Below are 15,277 nucleotides of genomic sequence, written 5' to 3' on the forward strand. Positions count from 1 at the left end.
TAAGGACATGTGCTTCCAATGGGGAAAAGATGTTATACCATAGTTCAAATGCATGGCGTGCATTTCAGAAATCAGAATGGATTTAATTTGACAGTACCTAATTACTCATTTAATTTGCTGATATGGCATTTGCTTTGAGAGAAAATTAACATTATTACTTCAATTTTACAGAATTGCTAATATGTTGGTATAACATGAATGGTATATTGGTTGGTTGGCCTGCTTCCAAAATTAAGTTTAACTTTTCAAATAAATGATATCTCAGACCACAAAATATTTCTGCGCTCCAGCGTTATTCAACTGAATATTAGCATGGGCAGTCTTTCTTAAAAACAGATGTTCCTAGCTCTTAATAGCACATTAATATATCTTCCTCATTTTCTCATAAAAAAAGGCATTCTTATTATGTACAATTTCAGACACTATATAGTTACACCATTACAGTTGTAAATGACACAGCTGCCGGATTCATCAGGTGCTTTTAGCGTTGAATAAATTTGAACTATCTACCGTAATACTTCACTTAACTCGGAGTCAGCACTCCAGCAATCTCAACTACTGAGAAAACAACAAAAAAAAAACAAACAAAAAAAGCCTCTTCGAAAATCAAGATGTCATCACAATACTTTGGTAATGAGAGCAATTTGGTAAGCATAGGTTAATGTTCTCAGTGGCAGTGTATCGAGTGCTGGGAGATAGAACAGCATGTGAGAGTAGAATGAAAGACAAATGTAAACAAAAAATAGACAAGTGCTTCACTATATATAATTTGGGAAAATATTCCTCTACATACATTTTTGTAGAAATCTCTGTTTCCTAAGAATGAAATTGTTTTTTTAAAATATTTTATTTATTTATTTTAGAGAGAGAGAGCAAGTATGGGGGCAGGGGGAGAGGGAGAGGTAGGGAGAGAATCGCAAGCAGACCCCCACTCCGCCAGTGTGGAGACCTGCTAGGCACTGGATGCCACGACCCCGGGACCACCTGAGCCGAAACCAAGGTTCCAATGCTTAACTGACTGAGCCACCCAGGTGCCCAAAGAATGAAATTGTTTTAAAAAACACATGAATGGGGCGCCTGGGTGGCTCAGTCCATTAAGCTTTTGATGCTTGATTTCAGCTCTGATCTCGGGTAGTCAGATCGAGCCCCAGGAGGAGCTCGGCATTTGTTGGGGAGTCTACTTGGGATTCTCTCTCCCTCTCCCTCTGCTCCTCCCCCCACTTGCGTAAGCGTGTGCGCACTCTCTCTTAAATAAATAAAATCTTTAAAAAAAATGCATGAATGATTTTAAAGAATTTGATATATGTTGTAGGACTGTACCAATCCACTGCAACTTGGTGCTCCTCAACAGTGAGAGCTGTGGGGGAGGTCTGCAGTTGCTGCAAGGGCTGTTGAGGTCCTCAGCAGTGACTCTGGGTCCAGTGTCAAATGCACCTGGGTAGGCAAGGGCCATGGCAAGTGGCAGTGTGGCTGGGGCTGGCTGTCCCCGACGTGTATGTGGCATCGGGGAATAGGGCTGTCAACATGGGTCCGGGCCGGGCCCCCATGTGCATGCACTCAGCCGTGCTAGTGGTCTTCCCATGCGTGCTCTGCAGCAGGGGCAGTGGCGGGGTCTGGGGCCAGCAGCAGGCTGGCACATGCATGGAGGTTGCAGTGAGTGCCAGTCTGGCAGTGACCATGTTGGATCCTGGGACTGTGGCGCCCACAGCAGCGCTGGCTGGGGTGAGTCCAGTGCATGGCGGAGTGACAGGGCTGGCGGCTCAGGCTGCTGGGGTCCGTGGAGGAGCAAACTGCGGGGCCACTGGGGATCACGTTGGCTCCTGCTGCAGGGCTGGTGCTGACTGCCCCACCCTTCTTAGTTCGTAGCTATCTGCAGATGTGTCAGCTCTGCCCATCTCCCTAGCGATCTGTGTAGGGTGAAACCCAAGTGGGTCCTTCCAGCAGTGCCCTGAAAGGCGGGGGAAGCTGGTCACTCACCCTGATCTCCTTTTTCCTGGTGAGAAGAGCTTGCAGGCTGAGGAGATCCCCCTGGGCACTGAGCTGTGCTGGCCTGAGGCATGGGATGACGCAGACTAAAGAAAACTCTTCTTCCTACCCTTTATGGGTGGTTACTCTTGGGTTTTTTGCTCCACTGTGTTGCTGCAGCTTCTTAACTGGACTCCAGAGCTCTCCCAGAGCTGTTTTGGTTCATGGAGAGCTGTCCAATTGGTATATTTTCCAGCAGGATGAAGGCTGGAATCCCCTACTCTGCCATCTTCCTGACATCACTCCTGTACCCTTATTTTCTTGTATATTCTTCCTTCTCCACTTAAGGAACACCTACTTAGGACCCTTGCATTGAATCTCATTTCTTCGTCCTCCATACCTATGATACGTCTCTTTTTATTTCCATTTCTTTGTACTTTTTCCATAACATTTGGGAGAGGTTCCTCACGCTTTATTTTGCTGTCACAGATTTTATTCCCTAGCTTGATCCTTCTCTTCTTGAGCTTCTGAAGGACATTCAGATGTCACTGGAAAGAACTAAGCTTTTCCAGTACCTAAGACTTCTACTAAGCTCATCTTTTAGAAGGTTTTGACGTTTGTTAGAGTGGAAGACAACAGGCTCCAAGCAAATAGATCTAATAATTTCTGTGACACTATTATAGTTGCCCTAAAAATATATCCACTGGTGATTAAGTGAATGTTTCTATTAATACTGAATGAAAATACTGTTTGCTTATGAAGGGGAGTGTTTTATAGTTAAGATAACTTTATATATATGTCTATTTTATAATGGCCAAACGTTCCTTTCAAATGCTCAAAAAAAGAATTTGCCTTTGGATATTGCATAAAAACCAGTATCTCTCAAAATGTGGCCTCTACAGCATGTACCAGATTACCATTTGTGCTTATTAAAAATGCATATTCCTGGGTCCTACCCTATGTCTACATACTCTGATTTTCTGGGAGTGACACCCAGGTATCCATCTGCATTTTATTTTTTTATTTTTATTTATTTTTAGTTTCAAGTTTTTATTTAAATTCTAGTTAGTTAACATATAGTGGAATCTATCTGCATTTTAAATAAGCTTTTAAGTTGCTTTCAATGCACAATCAAGGACAATAACCCCTCTAGACCCTCTAACTCTTTGTCTAGGTCTGTGCTCCTATAGCCTCTTTCTCCACACAGCTTGAGCCATTTGACGCTCTGTCCATGCTTGGTCCTATCTCTGACTCTGGGACGAATCTTGTTCTTACTTTTGGGGAATTTAAAGAGTATTCATTCCATATTCAGGTGACAAAGTATCAAGACACCTTGTTCTGACCTTGAGTAATTACCTAAGCAACTCATGATAGAGGCTTCATTCCCTAGCTCAGTGGAAGCCTTGCTTGCTGCTGCAGCAGAGCATAAAATCTCAGTGGTGTATTTGTTTAAAATCAACCAGCTTGGGGCACCTGGGTGGCTCAGTCATTAAGCATCTGCCTTCAGCTCGGTCATGATCCCAGGGTCCTGGGATCGAGCCCCGCATCGGGCTCCCTGCTCCGCGGGAAGCCTGCTTCTCCCTCTCCCACTCCCCCTGCTTGTGTTCCCTCTCTCGCTGTGTCTCTCTTTGTCAAATAAATAAAATCTTAAAAAAAAAAAGATTAAAATCAACCAGCTTTTGGGAGACAAAGGAAAACAAAATCAGGGGGATTTAATTATGCATTTGTTGTCAGGTACAAAGTAAAATCAGAAAAGCAAGAAGAAGAAAGAGCAAGAGATTGACCTCTCCTCTTCACAGGAGAAGACAAGAACACACATTTGAGGTATTGGACTGAGCTGCTCCTGACAAGCTAGCAGGGCTCTGGGAGCCCAGAGAAATAGTGACCTCAATTATGCCACCATCAATTCTTTCTTAGTCACCAAAGCAGAATTTACCAATGAAGGAATGGAAGGAGAATACTTACTATGATTCTTGTTCTGTAGTGACATTAGCACCCAGAAAACTCTAGCCTCACAACTCAAAGTGGGGTCTACAGAGCAGCAGCATGAACATCGCTTGAGACCTTGTTAGAAATGTGAAATCTCAGGCTCTGTTCCAGACCTCCTGAATCAGAATTTCAGTTTTAGCAAGATGCCCAAGGGATTTACGTGCTTTTTAAATTTGAGGAGCACAGCTCTAGAAAACTGCCTCTCTAGAAAAGCCAGGATTTCCAATATGTATTCCATGGTCTGGCAGGTCTTTAAGGTAGAGAAGATTAAGGTATTAGAGCTTTACTACCCACCCAGAAGTCTCTCCACCTGGGCTATGAGACAGATTAGTAAGGTGGTAATGATTGTCTCACTGCAGAGTTGTACTGCAGTGTTGAAAAAGCAATTAGAATTGACTCAAGGCCAGGTTCTGTCATTTATTGGCTTTGCGATGTTCAGAGGGCCATTTAACCTCTATGAATCTGTTTCTTCACCTACAAAATAAGACTTTTACAGAATGTCAAATGAGATAATATACATGTTAGTGCATTATAAATCCTTGTATAAAATTTTGGTATTATGTGGATGGTTCCCAAAGCCGTTTTCCTGATCCGAACTCTTTTCTCAAGATCAAATCTTAAATTTACACTACAATGGTAGACTTAATGGGAGTCAATTTAGAGGGTCTGTGGAAGAAGACCAATCAAGCTGTCAAAACAAGGGAGGAACTGAGAACCAGGTTCAGATTAACACACTGGAATCAGAAAGAACTGGAGAAAGGGGACAGGAACACAGGAGTTCAGAGTTGTATTTCCACAGAAGAGTAAACAGAAGTTGTTAAATCAAAATTAAGAACAACAAAGTTAATCACACTCAAAAGAGACCTGAACTATGCCAGGTTCAACAGTGTTCAGTAGTTGATATACAATAAATGGAATGTATGGATCCACATATGAAAGAGTACCACTCCTACAGCTGATAGATTTCAACAAGGTTGAATCAGAGATGCAAATCATTAACTATGTGTTCGGGAGACCATGAATGTCTTACTACACTTGATGAAATAGCTCTTCCATAAATTTAGTTAACCATAAGCCTGGTTAACAGGTTAATCTAAGGGTAATAAGTGTTGTCTAAGCATAAAAATCATCTGCCAAGCTTTGGAAACTACAGATGCATTTATCATTTCAATGAAGAAAAATGGGCACAGGAGGGCAGGATCCACAAAAAAGCAATCACTAGAGAAGAGAAGAGAGAGGCTTTCTTGACAACAGGTGCCAGACTGACCAATGTTTGAATGAAAGACATTAATATTTAAAGAGGAAATGCAAGGATGATGTTAGGTTCTGCAGACAGATAATTTCCAACAATCTGCATGCAAGCCGAAGTGAATAAGAAGCCAAAGTTGACTCAAGTAATTTCCCACTGTAACATAATGAATGTGATAGCAAGCAATTTAAAAAAGCTCTGCTTGATACTCATGGCATCTACAGGATGTACTGAAATTGACAACTATGACAGGGATTTCAGGCAATAGGGTAAAGTATACAATTAACTAAACAAAAATAAGGAATGGTAAACTATAAAATGTGATGTTTTCCTTCACAAATCTCAATTTATTTGAAATGTGACTACATTGGTATTTAAGTTTTCTTCCAAATAGTCAAGCAATCACTCCCATGCGATAGCATGATTTCAAGTACTGGCACCAGAAACTTCCATCATTTTTTTTAACAATAAAAACTGAATTCATGCCAAGATCATGAGTTAACCTCTTGTCTTTCTAGGGACTCTCATTTCTTTTGAAACAGCAGAAGTTCCAAGGGCAAGAAGTTTCTAGAGAGGAGCAAGATTGACACACATGGTCACTGGTTAAAGAGAATTTAAAAAATTATATTTATATGCCTGCTGTCATGTACTCTCAGGAGTAGGAATCGAAATTGTTTTATAACTAGTGAAAACCATTTTTTTTTTTTTTTAGTGTAAACCATTTCTGACATATTTATGTGAATAGGCTATCAGGAAGCAGAAGGTGTTGAAAACTTGAACTCATATTCTCTACTTGAATCCTGATAACAAGTCACCTCAAGTCATCGCTGCTCTCAGACTAACCATCGGAACTCATAAAAGGTATTACCAGCCCACTTAGCTTCTTCCTAGAGCAAACTGGAGAACCTTCAGAATAAATAAATGACTCCAACTCTTGAATAATAATCTATTCACTGAATACAGAATCATTCAGACCTTGATTTCACAAAGCTAGCAAACTATATTGCATTATTTAGTTCCAGGGGTCCTCTCCTCCATGTAATTTATCCATCACAGCATGAAATGAAATGCGATATAAAGGTTATAACATGACATAAATTAGTATAAAAGATTTCAGGATAAATAATAAAACCAAGGATAAGAGGCACTAACACTATGTTCCAGAGGTCATCTAAATCTTGTATGAGCTCACTCTAGGTCAGTAAGTCTCTCCTGGTTAACTTCAGACCAAATGAGACTCTCTTTTGAATGCTCAGAACTAATTCATGACCATGGCCTCCCCATATCCCAAGAACGGGCCCCAGTTTTGAGATTTCATGACCATTGAACCCCTTTGGCCTAACGATGCAAAGACAGAATCCACAGAGGTCACCATTATCCTGGATTCAGCAAGGCATCCGACAAAGCCTATCATGAGCTCTCTGAGGGCAAGATGAAAACACATGAACTAAGAGCTAGAAGAATTCAGTAAGGCAGTACCTGTATGAACAAGTGTACTTAAGGTACACAATTTAATCACAGATATCCATCTGGAGAAAAGTCTACGGTGCCATGATGCAAGGCTCTATTGGAAAACTTATCTTATTCAATGTTTTTTTTTCTTAATTAGTTAAATGAAAATATGGCAGACATATTTAACAGACCTGTGGATGATTTGAAAATAGAAAAATATTGACTACTAGGATACTTAAAAAAATAATAGAATGGAACAATGAACTGAATTTAATATGGAATCTATGAGTCTAATGCCATGGGGCCTAGGTGTATTGGATATGAGGAGGCTTGGTACTTGGAATCAAAAATCCCAACTTCATAACTGAAGAATGAAGAAGAAATTAAGTAGTAGCAACATCTATTGAAAAAACTCTCAGGAATTATGTAAACAGAGAGCTCAGCAGAACCCAATAATGTAATGTAGCAAATCTCCCTCACAAAACAAAACAAAACAAAACAACCCCCACAAAAACAAAACTAAAAAACAACCCTAATGTATTAACTGAAATACAGTGTCTGGTAAAAGATGAATCCTCTCATTATATAACATCAAACAATTCTATGAATGTAACAATAACCTATTTGAGAAAGAGAGACAGAGAGAGAGGGAGAAAGAGAGACAGAGACAGAAAGAGAAAGACTACCACAGAATGTTACAGAAGTCACACAGGAAGCCTACCCTTTTGCAAGTTTCACTCATGGGAAAACTTTGCAATGAGATTAGACAAGAGGATGTAGGGCATTATCAAGTCCAGTGTATGAGCAGGACATGGCCCAGGGCTGTCCTGCTCCAAGTAACTAAAACGTTTAACCACGGTACCCCTTGAGTAAAACTTTAGCCACTCAACCACCATGCACCTAGCTCCAGAGCCAGCTTCCCAACCCTCTGCCCTCAGTGCCTTAAAGGCTGTTGTTACTCAAGAAGCACACCTTCCTTCTGGTTTGGGTTGAATCCGTCATTGGGCAGCTGGAGCCCAGGACCCTCTGCAGAACTCCAGGCTCAGGACAGAGCCCCAGCGGCTGTGGGATTGCAGAGGAGCTGGGGCCCCTAAAGACACACTCCGCTCAGACACGGAGCACTGGATTCTCCGACATCCTCCGCCCCATCTTCCAAGATATCCATTTTGGGTCGACAAGTCGGGGTTCTGCAGCAGAGATAAAAACAGCTGGTGGCAGACATTGGACTAGACAACCTTTGAGAGGCCTTTTTAAAATGGAAATTCTGTCACTTTCTGCATTGATTGTCATGACACAAAAGAATTGAGTACAAAGAATCATTGCTTTGGGGTCAGACGGATTTGTATTCGAGTCCTATTGCTACCTTTTATGAGCTGTGTGAGTGTGGACAAGTTATTTAACTTCTCTGAGCCTTACTTTCCGCAACTAAAAAACAAACAAACAAACAAACAAACAAAAACTGGGGAGGGGGTTAGGAAGCAGTAAAATAAGTTGTCAGTACTGTGTGAATCTGCCAGAAGGAGGAGGGAGAAAGTACCTCTGTACTTTGCTACAACACATAATAGAGACCGTGTCACAACTTCATGCTTAACACAAATTACACTTGAGCATGCATAGATTTTTTACTTCAAAAGAAACAAGTTCACACAAGAAATCAGATCATTAAACCCCTCTACGTGTATCTTTAACTATACCACCTGGGTTTTAGATTGGGTGTCCCACTGTGCTACTGTCTCCCCAAGATCATGTAGTTCCAAGGTGAATTTTCAGAAACAGAATTAAAAGCCAGTATTCTGTTAAATTATATTGTGCCTATCAAAAACTCTTCTGTTGCTAATCCCTCCGGTGCTCTATCCTTTCCAGTTTCTCTGTGAAAATACTGTTTTCTCTTATTGATGTGGCTTAATACCACTTGTATTTATGTGTTTGCATAAAACAATATAATCTCAGGGTGTGTGTGTGTGTGTGTGTGTGTGTGTGTGTGATGTGTGTACAGACACACATTTTCAGGCTGCTTAATAAATCCTTCAGAGTGAATTGAACCAGATAGCCAAGCATATTAGTACAGCATACTGTATCTCTGAAAATAAGGTCTGAATTCCATTTCGTTTGACAGGAAGGAATTTTTTCTGTAAGTCTTTTGGCTAATCTTTCGTTTGCTCAGAGAGGTCAGAACGATGGAATGCTTCCATCTCCTCTCTATCTTATCACACTCGCCTTGTAACTCAGAGCTCACAAGTCAAACCTTGTGTTAATGCTTCCCACCCCTCTACCCTACAGCACGGTGCTTCCCAGAGCAAATTAAATCCAGGTGACATTACAATCCTTGCAAGTTCTTGAGGTAATATGTTTTAGAGTTCTTTGGCAACTTAGCAGTAACAAGGATTAAAAACTTTGGCGGCCACCTTCTTTCGATGAAGTGCTTTTAGGCATTAGACATTCCTCAAAAATGACTGTAAAATCTCATCTACAGTTGACATTTAAGCAAAATTCATTTCTTGATGGTTTTGTAATGACGTTTTATGCTTCAAAGATGAGGAGCTTGACATAAGTATTTTTTTCATCATTATCTATTCATCGAGAAAGCTGGCTTTGCCTTGGATGAGCTATCGTGCTTCATATTAGTATACACGTAGAGAAAGCATACCTGCGTAAGACATCCAGAATAGCACCATTATCACAAATGGAAGGAACATCAGCAATGCAAATTTATGGAAATATTTGAAATGATGATGAATTCATACAAAGCAATCCTAAAATGATTCAGAGGCAGGTAGGTTTCAAAGAAAATATTAAGGACTCTGCTTCCACCACAATAACCCAAGACACACACTGATGCAGATGGCTGTATTTTTTGGCATATAATTGTTTCATACTCACCAGAGGTGGTTACAGTGTTTATCACATCAGCCAAATGGGCAGAGATGATGCAAATTAGAGGCATCAGAGTAGAGGCAGTTTGAATGTGGGCCTTAGAATTAGGAATAGAGCTTTGGTCAATATTTTACTGCCATATGTAGTAACCACTAGTTTTAGCTCCCTGCCCTACAAGAGACACAGGTCTTTGTAAAGTGACTTGGGGATAGGTATTCAGGGTTCTTGGCTGATAACAAACCAATTGGTATTAACTGGGGTGCAGATACCTCCATGACTTTTTAGTTAGTGGAAAATCACAAGTATCCTTGCTGAAGGCTACCCAAGAAGCATCTACTCATAGGACTCCACTTTCTACCCCTGAAGTTTAGGAATTTCCTGAAGGCAGAGAGAAGGTTTCATCTAGTACACTCTGATTCTGGTTACGAGATGTAGAATGAGTTACAACATCATAAAAATACAATCGGGGGGGCGCCTGGGTGGCTCAGTCGTTAGGCGTCTGCCTTCGGCTCGGGTCGTGATCCCGGGGTCCTGGGATCGAGCCCCGCATCGGGCTCCCTGCTCCGCGGGAAGCCTGCTTCTCCCTCTCCCACTCCCCCTGCTTGTGTTCCCTCTCTCACTGTCTCTCTCTCTCTGTCAAATAAATAAAAAATCTAAAAAAAAAAAAAAAAATACAATCAGGGGCCAAATTTATCCAAATTCAAAGGAGACTGTGTGCACAAAGTGGCTTAGATGCTCGCTGATAAATGAGGATGGAGAGGAGGCAAGGCTGGGTTGGTAATTCTGAGTCATTAACCTGCCTTTCTATGGCTTAGTGTTGACAATATTCAATTAAGATAATGTAAGAAATACATTATAAACGTTCATAAATTCACCGATATGGATGGTGGCTAGCGTTCTTTGTATTTTCTATATTGTTAGTGATTTTGTCTATTTCTATCAATTACTGACAGAGGTGTGAAAGTCTCCAGTTAGAATTGTGACTATCTGTTGGTGTGTGTAGTCCTATCGATTTTTGATTTATGAAGTTTGGTGTTCTGTTATTAAGTATATACATATTTAGGACTTTTTTGACTTCTTGATAAACTGCCCATTTTGTCATTATGAGCTGTTTCTTTTCATCTCTTATGATACTGTCTTGAAGTTTAATTTGTTTGATATTAATAGAAACTCTCCAGCTTTCTTACTCTTACTGTATACATAGTATGTATTTTCCTTCCCTCTTACTTGCAACCGATTTGTGTCTTTAAAGTCTCCTGTGTTTCCTATAAACAATTCCTACTTAGGTTTTGATTCTTTTCATCTAATCTGACAATCTCTGTCTAATTGATGTGCTTATTTCTCTCTAATGCAATTGTTGAAATGGTTGGGTTTAACTCTGATTATAGAGTGTGTTTCCACTTGCCTCTTATCTTTTTATGTTCTTTCATTGCTCCTTTCTTCTCATCTTTTGGTTGAATTGCATATTTTTTAATATTCCATTTTATTTTCTACATTGGCTTCTTAGATATACTTCCTTTAATTATTTTTGAACGGTTGTATCAGGGTGAATGATATGTTACCCTGTCAAAAGCTAATGCATACTGTAACATCTCACTTCACACACTGCCTTCACATTTCCTACTTCTCATTTTTTGGTTTAATCACAGAGATTTCACATTTCCCCCTTTCAAACTTCCTACTTCACACAGCCAAGTGGTCATCGAGCACTCAGGCACAGACGTTAGGGACCTCCCTCCTCTCTTATTCCCTCACCTGCAGAGTGAGCAGCTCCAGCTGCCCCAAAGTCCGAGCCTTGTGTCCTCAGCCCAGTGGGGATTCTCGCGCTTTCTTACACACCACAGCTCACTGCACTGTGTTTCAAAAACTGCCCCAGTCCAGGAACTGAGATGTTGTGGAGCTCACTTAGGAGTTCTTCTCCTCCTATGGGTCTGTTTCTCTAGATGCCAGTGCCTGAAAAGCATTTATTTCTTCCTATAATTGGACCCGTTTGTTTGGTTTGGGTTTTGGTTGGTTTTATCGTTGTTGTTGTTGCTGTTGTTGTTGTTCATGTAGGGAGAGCTAGTCTGGCTAAAGAAGAGCCAAAGAGTTTTGAAGACCTTTCCTTTTAGAAACGTGTCCTTTGTCTACCCCTTTTCTGCAAGAGACCTGACAAAAAGAAGACTCTGAAACTCAGTCGCAGGGGAAAAATAGAATTTTGTTTCTTCAGCCATGGGATTTGCTATTTATTGAAAAAAAAAGTAAAATATATTTAGGTTGCTTCACAGTTAAGAAATCTTGATGTTGCCCTCTTATGCTTGCTCCATACTCTGGCTGATGCTCAGATTTTTCTATACTTTTTCTGGCTAGGAGTTATAAAAACTGAGATCTCTTCCAGGTAATGTTTAGGATTAAGCAAAAATAACTTCTAAAATTGTCCTCAGAGAGATAATATAAAGGATATGTTTTACGTAGCTACCAAGTTCTCCTATTCATATTAGAGATATATATTCATTTCTGTGCTTAAAGACACTGTTAAAAATGAAATTGTTCTCATCTTATATCCAATCATAAAGTTCCTTAGTGCATGTCTCCACCACGCAGTTTTGCAAGTCGACCATATAATACTTAACTACCACAGAGACCAACTAGAAATTCAGATGCTGATCAGTACAGCTTAACTTCCAAAATGCACACGAGGAGTGAGAAAAGGCTTATTAACTTCATTTCTTCCTTTGTCAGATATCGAATTTCAGTGACAACAGTTGAAGCCAATCTCACAACATATAAAATTGGAAAGAACCAGAGAACCAACTTCGGATGTAGCATTAATAATAGTATTCTGTGTCATGACTGAGTTTTACAAACACTGATTTGGCCAGAAAAGATCACCTCTTCATTATGATGTTAGCAAAAGCTTTGCCTGTGCTCCACCATGCCAGGGTCAGGCCGGTGATTCTCCACGTTGGCATTCTACTTCATTTTCATAGCACATGGCGTAGTCGTGTTCCCTATGTTGCGATATATTAAATTAGAAACATGCTGTGCATTCTGAATGGTACTTCAGAGCGTGATACAGCCAAATGATATGAAGAGAAGTGGTAGTGTAAAACTTGGTCAATTTCTCTTGACAACTGGGAAATGATTGCATCTTGGTAACAGTTTGCACATTGGTATTTCTCTGCACTGACATTATTTGATGCTCTGATTATGAGTAATAATAATAATAATAGAATTGTCACTGAGAGCTAATCTAATTACCTTGCATTTTGTTATGTTATTTGCATTCATTTATTCTTTAATCACAGCCACCATCTTGGAAAGTATGTAGCACTCGGTGCTCGTAGAGGAAATTGAGGCTCAACAAGTTCATATGACTTGACAAAATTCATGCAAATTATAAGAAGGAGATAAAACAAAACCCCCAAGCTGTCTGACTCCAAATACTGCACTTCCAACAATTTCATTATACCACATCACTTATTTTTATAGTAGTATTCAGTCATTTCCATAAGATTTTCACATATTTTGCCTTATAGTCCCCTTTAAATTTTTATATCAAATCACTGAGGCTCACAGCAGAGCCAGAAAATCAACCCAGGTTTATCAAATGACAGGCCACGTGCTTTTTCCAGGCCTCTTCCTCTTCCCCATAAACTCTTATCATAGCTCATTCTAACATATTTGCCCTAAAGCAAATCAAGTGAATTGAGCTCCCAGGGTTCAGGGTTAAGGAGGTGTACTCTTCACAATATGCTTGACATAATTTTAACTTAAATATAGAATTGTTGATACCCACAATGAAATGTAAAACCAACCCTTAAGACATTTTGCCCTCATCCATCAAGTGTTTGAGTAATTCATATATTCTTTCAGGTAGACTTTCATTCAGCATATACCTTCTGATCACCCACTCTGTCCCTAATATCCTGGTAGGTATTAGAGCAAAGTTGGTCTGGTTGCAGAGACCAAGAAGAAAGCAGGAAGTTACAGGACGCAACCTGAGATATAATGAAAGTATACACAAAGTGCATGAGGAGTATAAAGGGAGTGGTGATTAAATCTGCTGGTGGATAAGAACGTAAAGAATCAAAGAAGGTTTCACAAAAGAGGTAATATTTGAATTTGACTTAAGTTGAAGAACATACTTTACAGATAAAGAAAATAGAATTCTCAAAGACTTAAAGATGTGAAAATCCATAGTATATGAGAGGCAGGGAGACCAACTAGCAGACTATTTCAGGTATCCAAATGGGAGATAATGAAAGCTGAACTCATCAATGTGTTAGTAAAAGATCTGAGAGAGGCCAAAACAGTGAAATCAGCAGTAATCATGATAGACTGAATGAGGGAAATGAAAGAGGATTCTATGGTGATTGGCGGTTTTCTAGTTTTGGTGATTCGGCAGGTTTAGTTCTTCTAGTCAATGAAGGGATCAGTGTCAACTATGGCTTGTGACCCATTCAAGAAATGAGGATACACCTGCTATATTTTGTTTGAGGAGAGTTGGGAGTTCTGAAGTTTTACAAGTTGGGCACCTGACCATGAGGAATCGCCTCTGAATCTGATGGAGCAAAATTTGTAGCATCGAAAGATTCTAGAATTGGAATGAGTACAATGACCAATGAGCCTTTTTGTCTTCCGTGGTTGAAGAGAGGACGTGAGGGTTGTTTACACGAAAGGTATTTGCTTCATACTGGGTAGAGGGGTAAAGATGTTGCATCTAAGTGAGCATGAACGTCGAATGGCAAAAGTACGGTGCCCATCCTGGGCCTGTTTGACTTCATATCCATTCCTCACCATTTGCCTGCCCCATTCTGTATGGTGAGGTGGAGGGCCATGCCCTCTGCGGTTTGTTTCCCAGTCTCCATTGAGAGCTGACTTCCAGCTGGGTTCAGCCAGTTCGAGGCACTGACAGAAGATTGAAGGGCAAGACGAGGGGGGAAACCAGAGTATTTATTCCTCTTGCTTTGCCTCAGATAGCATCTTAAGTAGCAATTGCCCCCACTCTGTGGCTTCGGGTTCCCCCTATAACTCTAGTTTTAGCCAGGTAACCTCATCTCCTGGGCTTTGGGAATCCTGCCTCTTCCCTTTGTCCTCCAGCCTGGGGCTGTTGTGGTTTCTGATACTGCTAATCTTGGGGGACCTCACTGTCCACTTTGACTTCTCATGTCTTCTGTCACCCATGGAAACAGTTCCTTGCATTCAAGTGTTCACTTTAAATATTCACGTGTTTTCTGTTTTTCTGGGTCAGAATCATACTAATACAAATGGTCAGGAATGGCAAATGCCACAAGTGATTAGAGAGAAAACTAATTGAGAAGAAGTCAATGAGTTTTACAATTAGGTCTTGGGTGACCTTTGGGAAAGCAGTTTGAGGGAAAAGGCAGCTTGCTTTGAGATGAGAAACTGATAGGGGAGGAACTAAAAGTAGCAAATACGAACAGCTCTTCCAAGAAGGTTTGCAGTAAAGAAAGCATTGTTGTGGTAACTCACAGAAATATTGTACATTGTGTTATGTTATGTTTTGTGTTATTTAGAAAGTCAATTAAATATTTGGGACGTTACATTGCTCATTTAGGATTGCTCAGCCTCTGAGAATCACACATCCATTGGGCTCAAGACAGCCATGTATGATCATTTGCTCTAGTGAATTCCCTGCAGGCAGAACCAGACTTCAGAATATCCCCCAGGAAAATCCAGGTTCTAAAAATCCCTCAGGATTTGTGTCAAAAGTAGAATGTGCCTGTTAAGAAAGCAATACAATTT

The 15,277-nt window shown here is 40.3% G+C and overlaps 1 protein-coding gene across 1 annotated transcript in view; it reads left to right on the plus strand.

Annotated features, from left to right (window-relative positions):
• The first annotated feature begins 1,524 nt into the window (after positions 1 to 1,524).
• Positions 1,525 to 15,277, plus strand: part of LOC116647102 (melanoma-associated antigen 10-like) — an 80,669-nt gene continuing 66,916 nt past the window's right edge. The window contains 1 exon segment of the mRNA XM_032428234.1: positions 1,525 to 1,722. Coding sequence (XP_032284125.1) covers positions 1,525 to 1,722 — 198 coding nt within the window.

The sequence above is a fragment of the Phoca vitulina genome, unplaced genomic scaffold (assembly GCF_004348235.1).
Source record: "Phoca vitulina isolate PV1807 unplaced genomic scaffold, GSC_HSeal_1.0 scaffold39, whole genome shotgun sequence".
In the NCBI taxonomy this organism is placed as follows: domain Eukaryota; kingdom Metazoa; phylum Chordata; class Mammalia; order Carnivora; family Phocidae; genus Phoca; species Phoca vitulina.